Raw genomic sequence first — 25,191 nt, 5'->3', positions numbered from 1 at the left:
ATGAATGACTGCCTAGAACACTCTCCCTGCAAGCCAGTTTCGGAAGCCCCAACCTGCAGCTGTTATTGTTCTGCACCCCACAGCAACTGCTTAGAGACCCCCCCGGTCCGGCAGGGGGAGGCAGAGGATGCCGAAAGGGTGCAGTGAGGTGGCCGATCAGGGGCTGAAGCCGGTGATCCTTGGGCCAGGACTCAGCTGCCCAGCCCAGAAGTTGGGGGCTGCCTCGGTCCATGACACACAGGCTTCTCAAAACCAGCGAGGTCAGGGAATTTCCACCCCTATCCAGGCCTGGAGGGTCTGTGAGGACCAGAGTCCTCTTGACTAGAGGACCACAGGTTTGTAAACATCCACACCAACACCACCCACAGCTGCTGATTGTTTATTGCACAAGAAACTGGCAATATCGAGGCAGGGGGAGGGTATTACAAAATAGTCTGGTGACCAGCCCATGGCTAGCAAAGGGCATTCCGTACAGACACTTCAGTTATATACACGTACGCACACACACGCACGAACACACATGAACACCCGTGAGCCTGATGCTTCCAAACCTCACCAGCAGCTTACACCCTGACCCACCCTGGAGCGGCTTCCGTGGTGACGTGCCACAGGGAAGTACGGCAAATGACTGAAAGGGACAGAAGAGGTTGCGCTGTGGCAAGCTGAGCCACTCAAATCAGCACACATGACACAGGCAGACGCAGGCTGCACCTCCCCGGCCAGGGAAAGGTCGAGAATCTGGGAGCGTGGAGACTGTGCTTGGAAGGTACCCGGGACCAGGCCAAGGGGCTGCCTGGGGTCCTAGAATCCTGGGGGCCCGGGCCGGGAGTCTGCCATGATTACTGCCCCAGCATCCTGGGGGGGCATGGTCATCTTGAAGATTTCAATGTGACCTGTGAAGATTCCAATTATGGCAGAGTCCCCGGGTTGGAGGCTGGTGGGAACTGCAGAAATCAGACCGGGCTATGCAGCAGGTCAGGGCCTTTCTGCTGGTTTCCACGTCCTGTGTGCAGATAAAGCACCTACGCAGAATGGACGCTTTCTGCTGGCCGGGCCGCACTCCATTCTGAACAGGGGACCAGCAGGCCCGCCTGGAACTCCAAGGGCTGACGGGAGAGCTCCACAGCCGGATCCCTGTGTCCCGCCACTGGGGACTGCCTGGGGGACCCTATCTAGCAAAGGGATTTCTTCTCTATTGAAGGCGGCAAGGCTAGGAGTGGCGCTCGGGACCTCAACCCCTCCCACTCTGCCAGGCTCGGGGACGAGGTCCCTGCCAGGCTGCGCCGCTGGGTCAGGCCCGCCTGAGCTCACGGAACCACCAGGCAGGTTCCTGAGAGGCGTGGCTGTTTGGGAAACTCGTGGACCCAAAGGCCTGGGTCCCTCAAGGTCTCAGAACGCCTGGGGTGCCAACTCCTGGACAGAAAGTGACAGCAGCATAACAAAAAAAACTGCAACCCTATAACACAACCGCTTCAAGTTTATAAATGGAAAAAGAAAGTCTGAGGGAGTCTGCTGTTTCTGTCCCATGGATACCCAGGCAGCTTAGACAAACCTTCATTTGCTGAGAATGAATTAACTGACCAGCATGCGTCCTGCGACTCAGCCTCCATTGCTGCTGCCTGCTAGGGAGGCAGGCGGAGATGGCCTCGCCCCAGGGCCGTCGCCCTCAGACCTTCACTTCATCTCGATCATCAGAGAGGCTCAATTACAGGCAGAACCTCCTTTGCTGGCAAAGACCCTTGGCTCTCAGTCCAGAACAGCCCACCCCACCCCAGGAGCCGGTCTCCTGGCCAAACTAGTCCGGGAGGTCTCTGGCCTCTGCGGCAGCCCCTGGGGATGCAACACCTTCCCTTGCACACACACACACCCACGGTGGGGTCTAGGGGATGGGGGAGAGTTTTGCAGAGAGGGTCACCCCTCTGGAACTTTGCGAAGGTGGGGCCAAAGGCAACTAGGGGGCTTTATTCCAGACTGCCATCCATGGGTGGGGGGAACTGCAGGGCCTCCTGGGATCAGGCTCTTCTGCCAGAAGCGAGATGATGGTGTCGTCCCACACAAGGCCACATCCACGGGGGCCTCCCAAGGGCTGCAGGGCCGGTGGCCTCCCAGGCAGGGAGGACTCAGGACTATGTGTGCACTGGGGGGTGTGGGGGGGCGGCCTCAGTTACTCCTGTCCAAAGCCCTCGGTCTCCTCAATGGCATACAGTAGCTTCTCTCTCAGCTGTTCGTAGCTCTTGTAGGGAGGAAGATCCAGACGGTTGAAGCTATCGAGAGCGGGGAAAGCACGACAGTCAGCCCCAGGAGGCCAGGGCCCTGACAGCCCCGCCCTGCCTGCCTGCAGCAGGGCCACAGGGCTTGCGCCACACTGGCTAGGGCTCAGGGGCTGCCAGTCAGGCCTTTACACTGCAGGTGCCTGGACCATGGGGTGTTAAGGGAGGGGCCAGGACAGCTGGAAATTGGTTGGCGGGACACTTAGGGCAGTAGCTCTTGGACTACTGGAACAGAAGCGCTTCATATGTAAAACCCGGCAGATAAGATGCCCATCACAGCCCCATCTCTCCAACCCAACACCCCAGGGCCACGCAAAAGCTGCCAGACTCGAGGCTAAGAAGCTGCTACACCCACTGGGCTGTCCCAGGAGCTCATCGGGTCTGAGGCCCCCCGACGTCCCACTAAAACTAGAAGGCTCACCAGGTGTGGCTTCTGGGCAGCCAGGTTTCCTTGCCAACTTTGTCAATGCAAAACTTCTGTGGTCCATTGCTACCTGTGATCCAAGGTAAAACACACCCATGTCAACAGAGACGTGCCTTCCCAAAGCAGGACCCTCCGGCTCCACCCACAGATGGGCTCAGCCCCAGGACACAGAGGCCTCAGCTCTTCTCCATCCCACTGACGTGCTTCCAGGAAAAGACTACGTTCCCCCCTCCCTCTGAGCTGTCCTCACTGCCAGCCAGGACACCAGAGGGCGAGAGAAAATGTACCGATGAGTTCAGCAAATCCCCCGATGGGCAGGCGGCAGGTCCCAGTGACAAACTGCAGCAGCCGGATCCTCTTCTCATTGTCCATCTCCTTCACCACCTGGAAGTCCGCAAGTCAAGGCACGGTCAGGCGACCCACGGACCCAGTACTTAGCCTGAACGTGGAGCTCTCCAGCTCAGCGGGGCCCCCCTTTGGGGCTGAGGACACAAAGCCAGGTTGGCCAGGGAATGACAGCCCCCAACCTGAGAAAGCCCGGAAGTGCTCCTGCTAAGAGGCTGTGTCTGCAGAAGATTCCCACCCGTCCATGGGACAGCTCTGGGTCTCAGGGACACCGAGTATTCTCTTCCCATCCAAGTTCTGCTTTCAGAAATGACTAAATATGGGAGTGACTGCTTAATGGCTATAAGGTTTTTGGGGAGATGAAATGTCCCAGAATTCGATAGTGGTGACAGGTGCACAACACTGTGAATGTACTGGAAGCCCCTACTCTCTCGCCCGGGCTGGAGTGCAGCGGCACGATCTCGGCTCACTGCAGTCTCCACCGCCCAGGTTCAAGCGATTCTCATGCATCAGCCTCCCGAGTAGCTGGGATTACAGGTGTACACCACCACACCTGGCTAATTTTTTGTATTTTTAGTAGAAAGAGGGTTTCACTATGTTGGCCAGGCTGGTCTTGAACTCCTGACCTCAAGTGATCCACCCACCTCGGCCTGGGTGGGAAGCCAAGGAACCCAAAGTGGAAAGCCACTGAATTGTGTATCTTAAAAAACTTAAATGGGTTGGGCACAGAGACTCATGCCTATAATCCCAGCACTTTGGGAGTGTGAGATGGAAGGACTGCTTGAGCCCAGTTCAGGACCAGGCTGGGCAACATAGCAAGACCCTGTCTCTATTGGAAAAAAAAAAAAAAAACAAAAAAACCATTTAATAGTTAATTGTAGGTTATAGAAATTTCACCTCCACAAAAAATTTGTATACATACATATGCATACAGACATATACTAAGAATATTTGTAATCGTTATTTTTTTTTATGCTATACTTCATAACGACAACAATGACAGCTCTTTCTGTTTTCTGGAGCCAAGCCCCTGACTTCCTGTCCCATCTGGCTGGCAGGGGACCTCTCAACCAGGGGCAGCTGCTGTCTGCCTGCAGGTCTGTCCCTGCACACCAGCTGGCCCAAGGCTGTCCACTGATGGCCTCCTGTCACGTGCACTGGCCACCACTCAGCTGGAACTGTCCCTGTTCATCCCAAGGCTGGTCTACCGTCTCCTTTTGCAAGTTGTGGGAGGTGAGGACAGGGTCAAAGCTGAAGGTCCTTGCGTGTGAGGTCTCCTCAAGACTCGTTTCCTTTGGCTGATGGCCCAGATGTCCCTGCCAAGGCCTGGGCCCAGGACCCACCTGCCAGAACCACTGGATCTGCTTGCTGTTCTTGGTGTAGTGCCGGTAGATGGTGCTCTTCTGCCAGTCGCTCATGTCTATCTCCTGCATGCCGCACAGCATCAGCTGGGGAGAGGCAGCAGTCAGCACCCCTGGCAGGCCCCTCCCCACGCATCGTCCACTCGCTAGCACATGACATTGCCCCAGACATGTTCAACTAGCCATTTCTGGTGTCAGCGTTAATAATATGGGTAATGTAAGTCCCTGTTTTCTTGAAACAAGTATCTGGGGAAAGGTGGGTCCTGAGATCCCAAATCAAACCCATCTGCCCTGCCGCAGTGGGAGTTTCATTGCTGAGTGTCTGTGGGTGCACAGTGAGCGCATCACAGAGCAGGATCACCCCAGAGGCAGGGGCTCAGGGTCCCAGCAACCTCAGACACTCACCTCCAGCTCTTTTTCATCAAAGTAGCGCAGCCACTCCAGCGGGGCCACCTCGTTGAAGCCATCCAGGAAGGCTTTGGTCTGCTCTTCCACGCCTCGGGTGAAACGCCAGTCGGTGAGCAGCCTGAGACCAAAGACCAGCCACGGGTGGAGGATGAGACCCACTGCTCAGAGGCAGCTCCTGGCCAGGCCGCGTGGCCGTTACCACGCAGGACCAGCAGATCAGAAGAGCCCACTTCGCACACCCAGACCCAGCCTGCTGGAGGCCCTGGAGTGCGGCCCTGAAAACCTCACAGTGACCTGCAGACACCGGGGCCTCTGAAGCCATCCTCACCACCGCCACCTCCTGCTCCTGCCCACAATGCCCACTGAACCTCAGACATATGAAAGCGTGGAGACAAAAAGACTAAACCAAGAGGCCTGAGGAACAGGCATGGAGAACGGGCACACGTGAGACGGTGGGTCTAGGCACGCAGGCCACAGAGATCCTTTCGGCCTGGAGAAAGATGCAGACGTCTAAGCTTGACGCGACTTCAAAGAAATTCCACCCCGGAGGCTTGAAGTCTCCCACATGGGGAAAAAGTGCAGCCGGGAGTCGGTAACTAAGGACCTCGGCTCTGGTCCCCCAGCTCGCGCCATCACATGACGGCCCATCAGCAGCCACCTTCGAGGCAGATGGAGATGGCATCCACAGTGACCGATGGGCCACAAGGTGGGGGCCCATCTTGCTCTGCAACCAACTAGATCTCCGCACCGCCCCTGGAGCGGAGCCCCCGGCGCCTGAGACTCACATGATGTACTCTTCCTTGTTCTCCTCCGTGACCCGGATGCTCTCGCCGCCCTCCTTCAGTTCGTGGGTGGTCACCTTGCCCAGGATCTCCATGTCCTGGATGAAGTACAGCTCCAGGCCACATTCTTCCAGGTTGTTCTCTCTGGGGGCACAGCAGACCAAGTCGGGAGATGTCTATCGTGGCAGGGTCTTTCCTGGATCCTGCTCTGCTGCCCATGGGACACCAAGGGTTCAGGGGTGGCCTAGAATCCTGAACAGTGACATGGGACAGCTTCCTGACTCAAGGAGAGGATTCTAGAACTGTCCACGGGGGACCCAGAGGACATTCCTCTCCACTAGCTCTTTTAAAGGCTGGACAAGAGCTCAGGGGCCACACTGGCAGACAAAATAAAAGCCATCGGTACCTGCTCCCTGCCCAGAGCCATCCCTCCTATCAGTGCGGTGGGGTGAGGAGGGGAGGGAGCTCACTTGATCCAGACAATGGAGTTGTAGAACTCAGGGTCGACGGACTCCAGGTCTTTCAGGGTTGGTCTCTTGTTGAGCATCCGCTTATAGAAAGGGAGGGTGAAGCCCGTGTCGATGAACTTTCCGTGGTATAGCGCCTGGGAAGGAAGAGGCACAGCACAGAGCTTGGGCCTTCCCCGGGCACTGCCAAGACTGGCTCTCGGATACTCGGTATCAAACTCCGCTACCGCCACCCGCCTTCCCTGACAGAACTGCAGCAGTGGCTGCCTCGGACGCAGCGGGAAGGCCTCGGGAGCAAACAACGCCTTTCTCCTGACTTGCACCTACAGAGGGACTCCCACCCTGCCCTGCAGACCGCAGGGACTGGGCAGAGACAGCCGGCACGGGAACCCACGTCCAGGCCCGCATCTGCCCCTCACACTGGCCGGCTGGCTCCCAGCCTAGCAAAGGTCTGTCCCACGCTCACAGAAAAGGCTTGCTCAGAGCAGCTCCAGGTGGCAGCCCTGACTCACTGGCGCTCAGGGTGGGTGGCAAAGGCAGCCAAAAATAATGCAGACACCGCTGACAGCGAGAGCTGGCGGCCAATGGTGAGTAATAGTCTAGGGTTTTACCGGTCTGTCCTGTTGGCTGCTGGGCCAGGCGGGTCTCTAGACCTGGGAAGAATGTGCCCACTTCCAGAGCCCAGCACCTTGGCCAAGAGCTCCCCGACGATGGGAAGGGCCATATTTAGTCACAGGCTCCTGGGGCACTTGGGTCCTCCTAAGAGGGGAGCTCAGGAAGGCAGGGGAAGAAGCGAAGGAAAGTGAGAACTGAAACTTCTCAAGCTATGAATGTGGCTCCCGTGCTGGTCCCCACTTCTCAATCTGGGTTCTCCACACTCCCAAGACCCTCAACAGGGGGCACGTGGCAGGACCTCCCTTTCCCTATTCACACCGTGTCCTTCTTTCCAGTTAAATACAGATGCTGGGAAAGCCCCTCCCCAGAACTGGCCCACTATCTGACATACGTCCCTACACCCTGCACCAGCCAGTTTACGGTTCACCAGGAGGCAGCGTGGCGTGAACAGCAGCCCCCGTGGACTGACGCGCCCTCTCTGGGCTCCATCCTTTGCCCCCATAGAGCTCGTAACCTAAAAATGCAAAAAGCTGGAGAGAGTTCTGGAGAAACCAGAGCTTTCTCAGTGGCTGTCCTGCAGGTAGTGAAGAGTTTCCACGCTGCTTATATAGGACTTGTCGAGAGGAAGCCCAGGGTCTCTGGGCCACAGACTTTAGGGTTTTGTTCTAAGCTAGTGTTGACTCCAAATGTCCTTCCAGAAGGCTTAGTGTCTCAGTGGGACGTTCCCAAATGCCGTGACAGTGTCACCTCCCAGAGACAGGCAGCAGGTGGGCAACTGTGTTTTCACCTGGCCCTGTCATCCCAAGGCCCTCAACAAAGCGCATATTTAATGTTCAGTAAAGTCTGTGGCCCAGAGACCCTGGGCTTCCTCTCGACAAGTCCTATACAAGCAGCGTGGAAACTCTTCACTACCTGCAGGGCAGCCACCGAGAAAGCTCTGGCTTCTCCAGAACTCTCTCCAGCTTTTTACATTTTTAGGTTACGAGCTCTAGGGGGGCGAAGGGTGGGGCCCAGAGAGGGCGCGCCAGTCCACGGGGGCTGCTGTTCACGCCACGCTGCCTCCTGGTGAACAGGCCCAGGGCCTCCTCCAATGCTGCCCCTTCCTGGAGGTCTCAGAGAAAGAGCAGATTCCCCTGGTGCCCCTGGCACACTTCACCAGGAGAGGGAAGAGGAGGGAGAGGAGGGAACCAGGCAGACCCCTGGGGCCCCCTTACCATGGCGATGAATCTGCCTATAAAGCGGAAGTAGGTGAGGTGGTCTGGGTTGATGGAGGAGGCAGGGTTGATCTGCAGGCAGTAATTGTTCTTTCCCGCGTATTCAAATAAACAATACATAGGGTTGAGCACCTCGTGAGACAGGAGGAAAAACCACTCTCTGTGAGGGAAGAGAAAGACAAGACAAGAATAATGGGTTCCTTGGTGCACATCCGCACAGCAGCTGTGACTCTCCACCGTTGTGTTTCAGGTAGTCTGGGGACACGTGTCCCAGGGAGTCAAGCCCCGTGACAAGCGCCCGGGCTAACCTACATGAACAGCTGGTCAGGGAACAGGGTGGGCTCTGTTCTACACAGAATGGCAACTGCATTTGAGGATGATGTTTGGGGAAACGCGTGCCCGTCGGCTCCCAGATGATGTGTTCCGAGACTTTACATCACAATATCCAGAGCTTCTAATGGTAAAGGGGGTCCTTGTCACCATGCTCAGTTGCATAGGCTGTGCACTACACAAGGGCACGATGCGTGTTTCTGACAATAATTTTTCTGCAAAGGTTCTGTTTGAATAGCAACTACCCTGTTTCCGCTCTACCTGGGTGGGCAACATAACGTAAATACAGAGCACCACATTCCCAACCCCGATCCATGAAAACGTAATCCATGCTGCCTTCAGATTAGAAACCTCACACCCACCAGCTATGCCACACTCTTGCGCTTTGCCCTCCCTTCACCCCAGACCCCAACACCATCCCCGTTCCCACACTTCCACGCATTCATCTGAACCAACACCCGTGCCCTGGGTGCGAGCCTCAGGCATGAATTCAGAGTCCTTTTGGGCTTCAGCTAAACCAGCAAGGGGACGTCCCAAGGGGGCCAGTCCCCGGCTGCTGGGCTGTTTGTGGCTGGGCAGACGAGGAGTCCTTCGACGCAGAGGGTGCCCCGGTATCCTGTCCGTGGTTCTACCCTGTGGTAGAACAGCATGACGTAACCTACCATAGGGTAAAACCACTGGCAGGACACAGAGAGAGACACACACAGGGCGCGGCCACACCAGAGAAGCCCACCAAGCAGAGCCTGGAGAGGAGGTCACCACGGAAAAAAGGAACAGTCCATCCACAGGGCCAGCGCGGAAGGCCACGCCACCACCAAACAGAGGACCAGAAGCAAGTTAACCCAACACCAAGCGAGAAGACATGCCCACACCGGGAGAGGTCTCGAGCGGAGAGGTCGCCGCAGGCCAAGGCACTCCCTCTCTCTGCCGGGGCCCTTCTGCCCTGCCGTCCGAGGCAGCATTTCCCAGAGGGCCTGTTAACTTTTATGGGTGGACCAGGGTGAAGGCAAGACAATGCTTTGGACTCTTTTTAGGGTGACATAAGCCGTTACAGTGTTACTGACCCCAGACACGTGACATGCAGCTGAGCCCTGCTCAAGGCCCTGTGGATCGTGACATAGCTTATCCACATGGGGACACCTGACTTCACCTGCCCTGGCTGCCTTAAGGGGAGGGGACCCCAGGGTCAACTCTAATGGATGACCACACAGCCCTGATATTCAACTGCCCAAATGCTGCTGGCCTGGTTGTTAAAATACAGAAACATGACACACTGGTAGATAACAGAGTCACTGTACTGAGCTTTCACCCCTCCCGGGAGTCCTCCGTCGCCTCATGACCCAGTTACTAAAGGCTTAACGCCCAGCCCAGCAGGGCACCCCAGGCCCCTGTTCCAGGCTCAATGGACTCGCCACATGGATTCATGTATTTTGGTTTTTTATTTGTTTTGTTTTTGAAATGGAGTTTCGCTCTTGTTGCCCGGGATGGAGTGCAGTGGCACGATCTCGGCTCACCACGACCTCCTGCCTCCCAGGTTGGAGCGAGTCTCCCGCCTCAGCCTCCCCTATGAGCTGAGATTACAGGCATGCGCCACCACACCTGGCTAATTTTGTATTTTTAGTAGAGATGGGGTTTCTCCATGTTGGTCAGGCTGGTCTCGAACTCCCAAACTCACTTTGGGAGGCCTTGGCCTTGGCCTCCCAAAGTGCTGGGATTACAGGCGTGAGCCACCGCACCTGGCGGATTCACGTATTCTGAATGCCACACTGTGCCCACTCCTGAAGATGTATGAGAACTTTGGGAGGGAATGTGAGCAGGGGGCAGGCAGCTTTCTGGCCATGGACGCTGTAGCCTGGGGAAGCGGGGTACAGGGCAGCCTCCCAGGGCACTCAAGCTCACCTGGCAATGCCCCCATAGTCCAGGCCCTCCTCGCCACGCATGATGATGTAGAGCCGGCGGCGCAGGTCATAGGGTTTCATGTTCATGATCTGGGAAGACAGAGCATCGGGCCGGCCTGCCACTCTCCCTTTCACAGCAGGCAGGGGCGGGAGGGACGGGACTCTAAGGCCTACTCTCCAGCAGACACAGTCACCAAGACCCATGCCGTGGAAAGTCTGCAGTGTGGGTTTAACAGGCCATGCGATAGGAGATGGGGTGCTGGGAGGAGGGCGTCGGCCTGGCCCTGGTTTCAGGCACCATGATCTAACCTGTTGGAAGGAATCTTCAAAAAGCGTCTGCCTGGAAACACTGATCTTCACGTGGCTGGGTAGGGCATTTGACTGAAAAAAAAAAAGAAAATAACTTCAAATTGAGCCTCAAGTGATCATCTGTTCTCCTGTCTGTATGAACAGGCAGCCCCCAGTCCGATGGGCCAGGAGGGGACAGCACGTCCCCTAGGAATGAAAACTCACTTCCTAGAGACAGCCAGTTCGGGGTTAGACAAGTGTCTGGCCCCCACCTAAGACACAAACATTCCGATACCTGCTGCTGTGCCGGGAACTCACACCAAAATAACTCAATAACCCCAGCTGCCACGGGAGCCCCAGTACCAGAACTCACATGGCAGAGGAAACGGAACTGGTGATACTTCCACCGAAAACTGCGGTCATAAGCACCAGGGGAGCCTTGCTTCGTCCTGGGAAGAGCAAAGGTGTTCGGCGGTTCATGCCATTTCTCAGAAAATGAACAACTTGTCTTTGTCAACCCTAAGGAAAGCTGGTGCTATGTTAATTTAAAGATGAGTAATGTAAGGCGAGGAAGTGACTGTCATTAAGATCCTTGAAGAATAAAAAAGAAAATCTAGAAATAAAGCCAGACTTCTTGTTTTTAGAGAAATAACACTAGTGTCACTTGGAATAAACAGGATAGTCCCTTCCTCCCCATCCCACCTTATTTATTTGTTTGTTTGTTTTCTAGAGACGAGGTTTTGCTCTGTCGCCCAGGCTGCAGTGCAGTGGTGTGATCATGGCTCACGGCAGCCTCGAATTCCTGGTCTTAAGTGATCCTCCCACCTCAGCCTTCCAAGTAGCTAGGACTACAGGAGTGTGCTACCACACCGAGCTAATTTTAAATGTATTATTATTTTTTAGAAACAGGATTTCCCTCTGTCACCTGAGCTGGAGTGCAGTGGTGCCATCATAGCTCACTGCAGCCTCAAACTCCTGAGCTCAAGGGATCCTCCCACCTCAGCCTCCCACATAGCTGGGACTATAGGCAGGCACCACCGCATCCAGCTAATTTTTAAATTTTTTTTATAGAGATGGAGTCTTGACATCTTTCTCAGCCTGGTTAATCTTTTTTATTCTTGTAGAAACAGGGTCTCACTATGTTGTCCAGGCTGGTCTCAAACTCCTGGACTCAAGCTATCCTCCCATCCCCTTTAATATGACATCAACATTGGCCACTAGAGGGCAGTAAGGGCAGTAGAACGCACTGCAGGGGCCGCCCAAAGTGGGCCTCTCAGAGCCAGAACAAGGACGGCCTGGGTCTCGGCTCCTGGACGCTGCTGCTACCTGTACAAAGTCCTTACCCCGACTCAAACCCTGGGCGAGGATCCTTAAAGGTGGTGGTGCGGGTATTGTGGTCCACAAAGTATCGCACCCCCTCGCTGGTGTATTTCATCTCCCATCCTGGGGGCAGAGCTGGTTCCTGGATCATCCTGGAAACATGGGAAGAAAAGGGTGAAGGGCTGGCCCCACCTTCTGGACCTTGGTGGTTGGAGGCTGGGTCCTCAAAGTGTGGCTTTGTCTCTGCAGAGTCCATGAGGGACCTTGAGGACATGCACCCAAGAAGCATGACCCAAGTCGTGAGGACAGTTCTGCAGCACAGAGAGGTCATTTAATATCTCATGGCCAAAAACGCAGCCCTGCATGGATGGCACTGGACTGAATGGCCACCAGCAATCCTGAGACACTCCATGCCCCAGCACGGCTTCACTTGGGGTGTTGGGAAACCAGGATCCCTCAACCTTTTTGCAATTATCAGCAGCCTGCACAATCAGTATGGAGACCAGCAACACCCGCCAGCCAGGCCACCCTCCATCCACCAGGAAGGTCTGTTTAAGAAACCACTTTTAAGTTGTCATCAGGCCAACAGTGTATCTGTGTAGTGAGAGTCTCAAGACACTTGTGTGTGGCTACAGGTCCCTGACATCAGCCCCCTGGGACGATGCAGTCCAAAACCACCTGCCTAATGCTGGAGCTGCACAGAGACCCAGCCTGGCCCGGCCCCCCTCTCAGCCCAAGTCCTTACCCCTGGGTCCGGGGGTCCTCCCACTGGGTCGTGCGAGTGTTATGGTTCACGTAATACACCCGTCCATTGTCTTGTCTCTTCTCTGCCACATGAGAAGAAAGAAAGAACCATCAGATTCAAACATGGAGAGCCGGTGTCCTTTCCCCGCGGCTCCCACCTCCTGGATGCTGGGTCTGAGTTTCTCTCCCTGTTGTCAGCCTGTTAGAGAAGAAGCAGCCAAAGCCGAGCTCACTCACACTTGTCACTGGGAAAGGGACAAAGAGGGTCCTTCCTTCTTGTTGTTGTTGGTGGCGAGGGGGGGTGTGTGACACATTTCCAACTCGAGATGAAGCACTTCTTTGGTTGGTTGGTCAGTTGAAGGGAGGGGGTGGTGTGGCCACCCGGAGGGAGCAGCACAGCTCAAACCAGAGGCATAATTGCTCCCAGCTGTGTGCAGCACGGAAGCCGGGCAGTCCCCAACCCGCCAGGCCCCCCACCCAAGTCCCTCACGGCTGATCCCTGGTCCTGGGACCCTCTGCACTGCATGCAGCTGACCTGGGTGCCTCTGTCCCACAGGGCATGGTCCTTATGGGGTAGCTGCATCTCCCTCGCACCTCTCTGATCAGTGCTCTGCACCCTGCGCCCCTGCACCCTCCAAGTTCTCCCTCTTCTCCCACTTACAGGCTAAGTCTTGTTCTAAAACTCTCATACCCTGGCACATCTCTTTCTTGCTTATGAGCAAATAAATGATATCTGGGGCTGAGGACACTTACACTGCCCAGCCTCTTCTTAGACATGTACCTTTTTTTTTCTTTTTTATATAAAGACAGGGTCTCGCTATGTTGTCCTGGCTGGTCTCGAACTCCTGGCCTCAAGTGATCCTCCCACCTCAGCCTCCCAAAGTACTGGGATTACAGGCAATAAGCCACCGTGCCTGGCCTGCCTATCCTGTTCTTACACCTAAGTATGTGCTTTGAGACAGGGGAGTGCTGGGGCACAAATATACTTTTCCTCTGCTCTCAACAATCTCTGTTGTCTTGCCCTTTACTGATACACTGATAAGGGCTCTGGGGTCCCCAAGGGGAGGAGTCTGGGCTCCAGGGGCAGACCCAACCCGAGCTGGCGATTCTGGATCTTGAGAGGGATGGAAAGGGGTAACCTCTCAGCTCCAGGTAGACAGGGGAAAAAAATACTAGGGGGTAAAGCTCTTGGTCCAAAAGAGGTCACCTTTCCCAGGAAGTTCCTGAGCCTTCAAATCTGTTTCTCTCCTGAAAACAAATGATGCTAATGGCTCTCCTTTTACAAGACAGAGTAACATTAAAGAAATAAAAAATAATCAGTTCCAGAAGCTACAGGGAACCTGAAAGCTGAAAAAGGAGCAGAACAGGAAAGAGCAACAACCCCCTCCTCACTCCCTACCAAGACTCGAGCTGCAGTGCTCCCAACACCAGCCCAGGCCTCAGTCTCCCTCCCACTCTCTGCCTTACCTGGTATCTATGACTCGTCTGAAATTTTACAAACAGACATTATTTGTCAATCATACGTCGATAAAGCTGGAAAAACAAATAAATACAATAAAATAAAAATAAAGACAGGCTGGGCACGGTGGCTTACACCTGTAATCCCAGCACTTTGGGAGGCTGAGGCAGGAGGATCGCTTGAGCCCAGGAGTTTGAGACCAGCCTGGGCAACACGGCAAGACTTCATCTCTTTTTTATAAATACAAAATAAATAAAAGGAAGACAAAAGGAAAGAAAGAACAGGAGGTGCCCAGAGCTGTCAGGGAGCTACCACCACCTCAGAACACACAGAAGGAAGGCTTCCCAAGAGGTTTCCAGGGGAGGGGGCCACTCCCAGCCCAGAAGCTACTGCTTTGAACTAGATCCTCACGTCTGCCCTGTTAAGGGCCAAAGCCAAGGCTAACCACAGGGCCAGGGGGATCTGTCCAGCGGGCCTGAGGCCTGTGTCGTCATTTCTGGCACTGCTGCTGCGTGGAGGCCTCCCAAGGCCGGCTGACTGCCTCGCAGCCTTCAGTTTCAGTTAGGGGGCTGGGAAAGACCTTGAAGGAACACCGGCTCGACCTCATTTTAGGAGCAAATGGACTCAGACGTATTCAGCCACAGGCCCAGGGTCAGGGCCACCGAGGGCAGATGTGGATCTCAACCCGAGGTGTCCTAAGTCCCACAGCAGTGTGCGGGGAAGATGCGGGGTCTCTCCTGGGGCAGCAGAGAGGGACACCAGCAGGCTTGGTTAGCAAGCTGCCGCTCAGTGCCATTCTCACTTGGTCTGGCTGTTCTTTCTGTTCATTCTCGGCGAGCCCTGGGGAGGCGGCCCCTGCCACAGCCCTGGGGCAGCCAACACAGATCCCCAAGGATCTGCAATTCAGAAGGAGCCCTGGCCTTTAGCCAGAATGTTCTTCCTCTTAAGTTTGGACTATGACAGTTTTGTGGGCTTTTTTGTGATTGTTCATTAACAGCATCGACTCTGACCACGGCTCCTCCATTTCCATCTCAAAAATTTCCACACTTAGCATTCGAGAGCTGCTTTCAAGTCTCCATCAGCTGTGCTTACCTGGTGACCATCACTCAGCAGAACTGGCATGAAAACCCACTTGACTGCGCTACACCACCTGCCTCTACAGAGCCTGAAACACACTAGCAGTCCCCGGCTTCTAGGCCGCTGGCCACCAAACAGCAGTACAGATTCTTGTTTAATCTGACGCATTTTCCCCTGCCTACTGATGAGACGGGGTCTTCAGAGTTTTACTCTCTCACATTGGAGCTGCTGCCAATCTCTGAGATACCAATGACCTTTCTTTGGTCCAGGGAGCCATGTGGGGCAGCTATCTGCGTAAGGGATCCCTGAGCTGAAAGTCAACAAATATGTGGAAGCTTCACTAAATGGTATCTCCAACCAGAAGGACCAGAAGGCCCTTCTAGGACACTGGACTGCAGTGCTCATTCACTAAGTGGTACCCTGCAGGTATAAGAGGGTTGACACAACCTCTTAAATGACTACCCGAGAGCAGATGTGTCTGCACTGAGAAGGTCCAGCTCCAAAGCTGCACGTTTCCAGGCATCAGAAGCCCATCCTATCATTGTTAACTTCCCAGGATGCACCTCTCCATCTTTGTTGTCGAGTGCACTCCCTCCCAGTTTCACACCATCTGTCAACACCACCAAACCAACGTTTACCATCTTCTGCTGGCCTAATCCATAAATGAAACACAACACATGCTGGTTCCCGCAAAAACTGCCTTCTTCCGCTCCCAGTGACTTTTACAAGATTAAATAAAACTCTGCCCCAGCTCTCTCTATCAAATGCGCTAAGTCTCATCGTCTCTAATGACCCTTTTTGCATGGCTACTCCTTCCTAGAATAGCCATGAAGCCTATAATCTCTCCTAAGTCATGGGTGTCCATCCCTTAACTCACTGTTAGCAAATCACGTCAAGGACCTGGGATAGGTAAGAGGCGGCTACCAAGGGCAAGGAGAAATCTACACAGCGTTATTAACTAGCAGCGATGCGTTTCCAGAGTCACCACCTGACATTCAACTCTCGTATCTGCCTGCCTCTGGCCTCTTTCACAGCTATGTCAGAAATAAAAAGGTGGCTTCTATTAGTCAAAATTAGACCGAAGTCCGCCAGCATCTCAGCTGCAAAGCAAGATGTGTTAAGGTGGATCATTCCAAGCATATGGTCACAGACCTGAAACAAATCCATGTGGGAGTTCGGCAGTGTCAAAATATCTTAGTGGTAGCATGGACACTTGAGTAGACACCTTGAAACTCAAGACCAAAGCCCAATAGTCCCCTAGCTGCTCGGGGACATCTTTCTTAGGGTCCCACTCCTTTAGCGATGGTGGGTTTGGTGGATGCTCCAGTGGTTCGGTGGAGCTTGGTTACTTTCCCAGCCGCCCGGCTCCATCACCTGTAACTGCTGTGGCGGGGCATGCCCAGAGAGTGTGCTGGAGAGGGGAGAGACGGAAAACAGACAGACAGGAACAGGGAAGGAGGACACGCGGGAGGAGAGGACAGAGCACCGTGGCTGACGGAAGGCCGAGGGCCGGGAAGAGAAGTCAGTACTTACCCCAGCCAGGAGGGAGGGGGCCCAGGGGATCATGGTCAGTCGAAGCACTCGAAGACTAAACACAAGAAACACAGCAGAACACAGAGGTTACAAAAAGCCACTGGTGAAAAAATAAATCAATCGATAAAAAATAAAAATGCCAACAACTCGCTTCCGCATTTGAGCGCTCTGCAGGGAATGCAGTGGGACTTTAGGTAGCATCTGCTCCTCTCAAAAGTCTCTGGATTTTGTTTTGATTTTTACAGAAAAACCAAAAAAGAACCCTGTGCATGGAGGGCCCAAGTGAGTTTTGGAAATGGTAGAGCGATGGGGAGGAGGCGGCACGCCGGTGAAGGTGTGCCAGGGTGGTGGAGGCAGGGAGCAGCCCCGGTGGGGCAGAAAGGCCCGGAAAGCAGGCTCGGCCCAGTGCCTCCGCTCAGCTCCGGCTCGAGGCGGCCAAGGCGACTGAAATCACCACCACCTCCAACTTTCTCCAAGAACCACACGCAGGAGGGGAAAAAATATCGCAGGCCTTTCCAATGAAATCATTCCCACAAGCCCTGCCCACGCCCAGAGCTTCCTGGCTGGGGCCTGGCCCTCCTCCCTCCACCTCGGCGTCCCCCCCAACCTCCCATCTGGGTGTGCAGCGTCCACCCAGACTGAGGGCACATTCATGCCCCAAGCCCTCACCTCCCCCAGGAATGTTTTCCTTCCCCTTCACAAAGCACCTTTATTCCTCCCTGCCTGAACCTGAAGTTGCTCAGTGTTCTGTGTTTGTCTGGGGGGGGTTGGGGCTGGGGGCGGGGCAGCAAGACAGAAGGGGAGACAGGGGAAAGAAGGGGGAACCGGCTCCAGGACTTCAGGGTCGCTGTTTACATTAGAATCCCCCCCGCACCCCCTTCAGCCAAATTCTGCTTCGAGGTCCCTGGGGATGGACTGCAGTGGACCAGGAGTTCTCATATCCTGCAGGGAAGGGGGGTGCTGTCAAAAAGTTCTGGTCATTAAATAAAACAAGTATTGTTCCCCTCTTTCTTCTTTTCTTTTTTTTCTTTCTGAAGCATTTTTATTTTACTTACTAAAATGTGATCGTTATAAGAGGGGATCAAGTTCTAAATGCGGACTTCAGGCTGCTGGGCTGGCCTCGTCTGGGGGTGCCAGAGCCACACACGGGCAGGAGGATGAATGGGCTCAGTCTCAGCTTGAGAAAACATTGGTGGAACTCAACTGCCAGCAAGCCCCCTTCCACAGCCCTCCCTCCACCCCCAGCTGAAAGGACAGAGAAACTTTCTTTCCAAGGTGGCAACACAGGCCCCTCTTCCAAGCAAGTTCCAACAAAGATGTTTAAGTCTTGAAACCATAGGCTCCTTGATAGGATGGAGCCCCCTTTCAGGGCAGGGCCTCCTGCCCACACAGAACGCAAGTGCATGGAGGTGGGGGAAGCTCACCTTGATTTAGGGTCCCTTATCATTGATCTCGAGCTTAACATTCTCCATCGCAAATCATATTGAATCATTACTGAAAAAAAGCTCCCGAATTCACAGAAGTCCTGTGGGCATGTGTCTGTGTGTTGGGGGGCTGGGGGAGATAGGGTACAGTATCTCATAAAATCCAACTCTGTTTTGTAGTTAACACATTAAAAACATTCGGCAACAGAGGCATGGGAACAAATGTGAAAACACACGTATTCTACATCATGGAGCCAAAGGCACTTGGTAAGTGCTGAGCTACAGCAATGACCTTGCAAAGGGGAAGGACTATAGAAAAGGTTATTTTAAGACATTAAAAGAGGACGCATTTGGTGTAAAAGTGTTTGCTGCTTCAGGTCTTGTTTTGGAGTGAGTAGATCATCTGTAAAGTGTTCAGGGCTCTCATGGGAAATCGACAACCAGCTGGTACCAACCTGGCTTCCACGGGGGCATTGTCATCTTTTGCTTAATTCTACAAATCAACAGACCAAAAAGGTCTTTACCGACAGCCCCCCTGACTAGCACTGAACTAGGATCAGAAAATACTGTTCAGCCCCTTTCTGAATCCTTGCCTTTAAAAAAAAATCTCGGCCTTCATGCAACGTAAGCTCTTTTGTTAAAGTGTTTTTTAAAAAATTTCCTTGGTATCCTGATTATTATTCTATCAGAACGCCCCCCGCACCCCTCCACCACACACACCTATAAGAATCGAGGAGAAGAGGAGGCAGATAGGAAAGGGAGAGACACCAGAGACTGATAAACACAAGCAACACATATTAGGTTGGTGCAAAAGTAATTGTGGTTTTTGCCATTAAGAGTCATGGCAACTGGGTGCCGTGGCTCAGGCCTGTAAACCTGGCACTTTGGGAGTCGGAGGCAGATGGATCATTTGAGGTCAGGAGTTCAAGACCAGCCTGGCCAACATGTGGAAACCCTGTCTCTGCTGAAAATACAAAAATTAGCCAGGCATAGTGGCAGGCACCTATAATCCCAGCTACTCAAGGCTGAGGCAGGAGAATCGCTTGAACCCAGGAGGCAGAGGTTGCAGCGAGCTGAGATCACGCCACTGCACTCTAACCTCGGTGACAGGGCGAGACCCCATCTCAAAAAAAAAAAAAAAAAAGGAGTCACGGCAAAAACCGCAATTACTTTTGCACCGTGATAAAATCAGAATCAATGGGAGCTGATCCTCACAACAATTTACTTCTTATTGTTAAATCGAAGCACTTGAGGATTTTGGATACATCTTCCCTCAGGCACACAGTACAAGTTGAAAAAGAAAGCAAGCCAGAAGGGAGGACGTGAACAAGGAGAAATGAAAAATAAAAACTATGCATCACGGCCAGAAAACCAAAAGCCAAAAACCCCACATCTCCAATGAGCCAACCGGCTGCCCCTCCTCTTCCACCACATTCCCCTAAAATGAGAGATGTCAAGGTGTTACATGGAGCAGAAAAGGATGTAGATGGGGGAAAGCAGGACTCTGCAGCCAGAAGGGAGATCCTGGACGTTCTCTATCACTAGGAACAGAAAAGAACACTGGAATCCTCTTCCCGCGTAATGGTCCCTGGGTTGGGAGATCTGGGGTGCAGGCCATGAGCCAGAGAGCTCATGAGAGTTCAAGTCCCTTGGGAACTAAGCACGAAGTTCCAGTAATATTTTAAGATACAAACTCAGAAATGAAGAATGTCTAGCAAATACAGCTGAGGGTAAGAAAGGTCTGGGAAGGGCATAAAGGTTGCAGCATGGAAGGCGGGCATTTTTTTTTTTTTTTTTTTTAAGGATGCACTAGACGGACGCAGAACAAAATCCAGGTGCTTGAGAATTCAACGCAAGGGGCTCTCTGCAGAGTAAGAAACAAGTTGTCTGTTTCTCGATAATGGACTCCACACCCTAAGAGCCACAAAATAATGTTTCTTTTTCTTTTTTTTTTTTTTTTTTTTTGGGTTGGGTTTTCCTTCTGTCGTCCAGGCTGGAGTGCAGTGGCGCGATCTCAGCTCACTGCAACCTCTGCCTCCTGGGTTCAAGTGATTCTCCTGCCTCAGCCTCCCAAGTAGCTGGGACTACAGGTGCCTGCCACCACGCCCAGCTAATTTTTGTATTTTTAGTAGAGACGGGGTTTCACCATGTTCGCCAGGATGGTGTCGAACTCCCGACCTCAAGTGATTCGCCTGCCTCAGCCTCCCAAAGTGCTGGGATTACAGGCGTGAGCCACTGTGCCTGGTCAAAATAATCTGTTTCAATACTGCAGAGAGAGATGCCCCAGAAGTTGCCGGCCGTGTGATGGTCCCGTCACAACAGCACAACATGCAAGGCTGTGCCGGGTATCTTCAGTGGGTCCTAGCAGGAAAACGACACAAGAGGGCAAAAGGAAACTGCAAGGGTGAAACAAGCAAACGAAAAGATACATGATGATCATGGGCAACATTAGCACATTCGTGAGTTAGGAAAGGGAAACATGGCAGAAAAACTAAGAACTAGAATTTAGAGGAACTGGAATAGGTGTGTGTTGAGGCAGACAGCAGGAAGGAATTACAGGAGACTGCAATCTGGGATTCCCTTGATTTCCATTTTGAACTCTATTTCATGGTCTCTGCAGTACAGCAAAGAAGAACAAGGTCTCAGTTGAAGCCCAGCAAGAGGAGGAGGGGAGGCCGCTAGTCTGGTATTGGATCTTAAGTCTTCCGAGTCAAACTCTGGGCCTAAGCCAAACCCCAAAATAACTATATGAAAGCAACCCTTCTTACTTGTAACCAGGACATGGCACCATAGCAAACAAGAGGAGAAAACCAATGCCAGAGGGGGAGGAAAATCAACAGAGAGACACTGAAAGCAGACCAAAGAAAGATTCCTGCCACATTTTTCAATATGAGTCTTGTTTCATGGAGAAAAGGTAACCATCACCTCCATGCAGAATGCTCCCACATCCCCAGCGAGGCTGAGGAAACCATTTTAGAGTATTCAGAAAGAACAATTTTTTAGTGTTCAATTTTTACTTCTAGGGAACCCTCCAAGTCAAAGTTCTACCTCTAAAAACCCAGAATAATGTTGCTAAGAGAGGCAGGCTAAAGGAAGGAAGACTCCAAAAGACCAGGCAGATGTGAGCTCCAGAATCTGGGACTCTTCCCTTTCACACACCAACATCTTGATCAACCTACAGAACTTAATTGGTGGCTATTAAGGGGGAAAAAAATTGCTTTAATGCATCTTATTTTATTCATTCATTTATTAAGGCAGGATCTTACTGTCATCCAGGCTGGAGTGCAGTGGCACAATCATAGGTCACTGCAGCCTCAGACTCCTGGGCTCAAACGATCCTCCCACCCCCAAGTCTTCCGAGTTGCTGGGATTACAGGTGTGTATCAGAATACTCAGTTCAATTTTTTTTTTTTAATGAGAAAAGTTGGATAATCAGGCAGACAAAAACCATGTGAAACTCCTAAAATATGTCCTTGTCTCTAAGTCAAAAGACAGGTCAAAGAAGAAAGATGCCCCAGACCTTCCCAGTTTTGCAGCCACAGCCACCCAAGAAAATGGCAGGCAAAATCTTTGGGGCCCAGCTCAAAAGGAGCAATCACTGAAATGTGGTGAAAGACGAAGATTCCATCCAATTCTGAAACATGCCAGAATTGGATGTCAGGCATGTGTGGCAGGCATGGGTGGGAAGCCTGGCCCAAGAAAGTGTGCAGTGCTGCACTGGGCTAGACAGCGGGGCCCTGGCTGGAGACAGGCATGACCATCGACCCTGGAGGCAACTTACTAAGACAAACACCACACTTTCTGCTCACCCCTGCTAAGGAAACTGAGGCCCTCCATGGTTTCCTCCCTGTATGATGAGCAATCCATCCCCACAGACAGAACTAACCAAGGGAGATGCTACAGTGACTTATGGCTGATGATCAAAAGTCGGAGGTCCATCGGCTGGGTGCAGTGACTCACACTTGTAATCCTAGCACTTTGGGAGGCCAAGGCAGGTGGATCGCCTGAGCCCAGGAGTTCAAGACCACCCTGGGCAACATGGCAAAACCCCATCTCTACTAAAAATACGAAAAATTAGCCAGGTGTGGTGGTGCATGCCTGTAGTCCCAGCTACCTCAGGGGGCTGAGGTGAGAGGATCACTTCAGCCCAGGAGGTCAAGGCTGCAATAAACATGATCATGCCATTGCATTCCAGCCTGGGTGACACAGAATGAGACCCTGTCTCCAAAAAAAAAAAAAAAAAAAAAAAAAAAAAAAGGTCAGGGGCCCAGCTCAAAACATTTCCAGCCTGGAAGGCACCATCATACCCTGTGTTAGTTCTGCTGTAGATCCCAACCTTCACACCTAAAGTATTCTGAGAAAAGATAATCAGCCAACTTGGCAGTCCCACGTCTCCCTACCAAAGAGGCTGTGCGGCTGGGCTTCCCCAAGTCCAGGTCACTGTGGACCCTCTAACGGGATGGAGACTCCAGCAGGTGGAACTGGCAGGGTTCCCAAAGGGACACAGTATGGGAGACTGTTCAGGCAGTTAGTTTGAAACCAGAGCACCCAGAATTCTGGACTAGAAAATATAAATGTGGGTCGGGCGTGGTGGCTCACACCTGTAATCCCAGCACTTTGGGAGGCCGAGGTGGGGGGATTACCTGAGGTCAGGAGTTTGAGACCAGCCTGACCAACATGGTGAAACCCCATCTCTACTAAAAATACAAAAAATTAGCCAGGCATAGTGGCGTGCACCTGTAATCCCAGCTACTTGGGAGGCTGAGGCAGGAGAATGACTTGAACCCAGGAGGTGGAGGTGGCAGTGAGCTGAGATTGTGCCACTGCACTCCAGCTTGGACAATAAGAGCGAAACTCCGTCTTGAAAAGAAAAGAAAAGAAAATTTAAATGTTGATGGGAATGGTGGCTCATGCTTGTAATCCCAGCACTTTGGGAGGCTGAGAAGGGCAGGTCACTTGAGGTCAGGAGTTCAAGATCAGCCTGGCCAACATGGTAAAACCCCCATCTCTACTAAAACTACAAAAATTAGCTAGGTGTAGTGGCGGGCACCTGTAATCCCAGCTACTTGGGAGGCTGGGGCAGGAGAATTGCTTGAACCTGGGAGACAGAAGTTGCAGTGAGCTGAGACTGTGCCACTGCACTCCAGCCTGGGCAACAGAGCAAGACTCCATCTCAAAAAAAACAAAAAACAAAAAAGAAAAAAAGAAAAGAAAATTTAAATTTACTCTTTAGGTAATGACCACAAAAGGTTTTGAGCCAGTAAATGGATGCAATGACAGTAACATTTGAAGACTGCTCTGGAGGAAATAGGCCAGATGGACTGGAAGAGAGAGAAGGTCAATGGAGAGAAGAACTTAGAGGCTGCTCTAGCAATTCAGATGGGAAGGGGCAGAAGATGATCAAGCACCAGACAGGAGGCTCAGCTAGACTAAAGATAAACTTTTTCTGCAAAGGGTCAGACAGTAGGCTTAGGCTACTTTAGGATTTCTGAGTTACAGTCTTTATTGTGATACTCAACTCTTTTGTACCACGAAAGCAGCCACCATTAATATGTAAACTGCTGGGTGTTCTTATGTTTCAATGAAACTTTATTAACAAAATGAAGTGGCAGGCCAGCTTGGCCCATGGACTATTATTTGCCAATCCCTGATCTAGATGAGCCCAAGGATCTTTCATCCTTGAGAATCTGTCAGATAATAAAGATCTAACAAAAAACAGTAGCAGTTTTTTGTTTTTTTTTTTAAGAGACGGGGGTCTGACTATGTTGCCTGGTGATTGCTTTGATCTGGAAAGGTGAGGGATGGGAGAAGTTAAAGCTGACCTTCAGGGTGCAAGTCAGGGAAAATGGACTTGAATGAAGGGGGCAGAAATGAAAGCCGGTCTTGGAAGAAAGATGGGGAACTCAGTTTTAGACATGTTGATTCCTTAAACACAGAGGCTAGACACGGAGCTGCTGAGTGAGGAACGCTGGAATTTGAGGAATTTCACTGTGATGAGTAAAATCTCCAGGGGCAGAGCGCTGACGTTGCCAGATGCTGTTTTCCCTGCCACCAAGCAGGTCAACAGAGAACGCGGTGAGGCTGCACATGCGCAAGGGCAGGGAGGCGCCCCCACCTCAGGCCAAGCGCCTGCCCTCTCACCTGGTAGAGGAATCTTTGGCTGAAGTGCTGCATGGCCCCCTGGAGCTGATTCCGCTGCGACTGCCACTGCTCATAGTTGCGCACGTACTCCGCGGTCGGAGGCTGCCAGGTGGTGGTCCTAGTATTGTGATCCACATAGTAAAACCTGCCTCGGGGATCTGTGCGTTTTTCCCAGCTGGAAACAGGAACCTCAGAATGAATATAATGACAACCCCACTCCCATCCCCCAATTCTAGAAAAGTCTCAGGATGCCTAGCACAGCCGGGCAGGCCCTGTCACAGAGGTTGCTGGGGCTTAGCTGGCGATAGCAGACATCTGTGGTTGCCTCCACAGCACCCAATCCCTCCTTGCCATTAGCTCTCAATTTCTAATTTGGGGATCCATGTGGTTCTGGGGAAGCTGACTCTGTTCCCAACCTCAGAGCTGCATGGTTGCCTGGAACAGAAGTGCACATGTGATGTATGCTGAGCCAGCCACAGCCAATCTCAGGACTTCTGCTAGCAAATCTAGGAAAACTAACAGTCGCTCATCTTTTCTGAATATGACTGTGTAAGCATGCGGTCCTGGGGGTCACTGGCTATTATTTAGGACCCAGAGACAATAGGAAATTGACCCAGTGGATGGCACAGCAGAAAAATGGGAGAAAAGCCAATTCCTTGGTGATATTGTTGAGTAGCCCAAGCTTCGCTTGGAATCAGGATATCTAGAATTTTCCGTTACATGAGCCAATACATTGCCTTCATTATTTAAGCCAACTTTGATAACAACTTTTGTTACCTGCAACTGAAACTCTCCTGATATAAGGCGCCAATGAAAACATGTTGTATGGTCTTTGGTTTTTTGTTTTGTTTTGAAACAGAGTCTCACTGTTTATATTTTTAGTGGAGATGGAGTTTCACCATGTTGCCCAGACTGGTCTCGAACTCCTGGACTCAAACGATTCTCCCACCTCGGCCTCCCAAAGTGCTGAGATTACAGGCATGAGCCACTGCACCTGGCCTCAATGATTTTTTTTTTTTTTTTTTTTAACTCAAGGCCTCCCTAAAAATGGTTTTCCCTCAAGTGGTTCCTAGGACCCACAGTCAGTTCCC

The 25,191-nt window shown here is 52.4% G+C and overlaps 1 protein-coding gene across 4 annotated transcripts in view; it reads right to left on the bottom strand.

Moving 5' to 3' along the window:
- Window positions 1-363: 363 nt before the first annotated feature.
- Window positions 364-25,191, bottom strand: part of WWP2 (WW domain containing E3 ubiquitin protein ligase 2) — a 217,197-nt gene continuing 192,369 nt past the window's right edge. For all 4 annotated transcript variants that reach the window (XM_011976702.1, XM_011976704.1, XM_011976706.1 and 1 more), the window contains 15 exons: window positions 24,101-24,275; window positions 16,536-16,590; window positions 12,468-12,549; window positions 11,746-11,874; window positions 10,776-10,851; window positions 10,424-10,495; window positions 10,116-10,204; window positions 7,887-8,046; window positions 6,061-6,194; window positions 5,594-5,734; window positions 4,806-4,926; window positions 4,383-4,487; window positions 2,982-3,078; window positions 2,692-2,764; window positions 364-2,264 (listed from right to left, as the gene is read on the bottom strand). In XM_011976702.1, the coding sequence (XP_011832092.1) occupies window positions 2,165-2,264; window positions 2,692-2,764; window positions 2,982-3,078; window positions 4,383-4,487; window positions 4,806-4,926; window positions 5,594-5,734; window positions 6,061-6,194; window positions 7,887-8,046; window positions 10,116-10,204; window positions 10,424-10,495; window positions 10,776-10,851; window positions 11,746-11,874; window positions 12,468-12,549; window positions 16,536-16,590; window positions 24,101-24,275 (1,609 nt within the window). In that variant the 3' untranslated portion in view covers window positions 364-2,164. The remainder of the gene's footprint in view (window positions 2,265-2,691; window positions 2,765-2,981; window positions 3,079-4,382; window positions 4,488-4,805; window positions 4,927-5,593; window positions 5,735-6,060; window positions 6,195-7,886; window positions 8,047-10,115; window positions 10,205-10,423; window positions 10,496-10,775; window positions 10,852-11,745; window positions 11,875-12,467; window positions 12,550-16,535; window positions 16,591-24,100; window positions 24,276-25,191) is intronic.

The sequence above is a fragment of the Mandrillus leucophaeus genome, unplaced genomic scaffold (genome assembly GCF_000951045.1).
Source record: "Mandrillus leucophaeus isolate KB7577 unplaced genomic scaffold, Mleu.le_1.0 Scaffold17, whole genome shotgun sequence".
Classification (NCBI taxonomy): Eukaryota; Metazoa; Chordata; class Mammalia; order Primates; family Cercopithecidae; genus Mandrillus; species Mandrillus leucophaeus.
The sequence above is the reverse complement of the archived record's forward strand: the minus strand, read 5'-3'. Positions and strand labels throughout refer to the sequence as shown.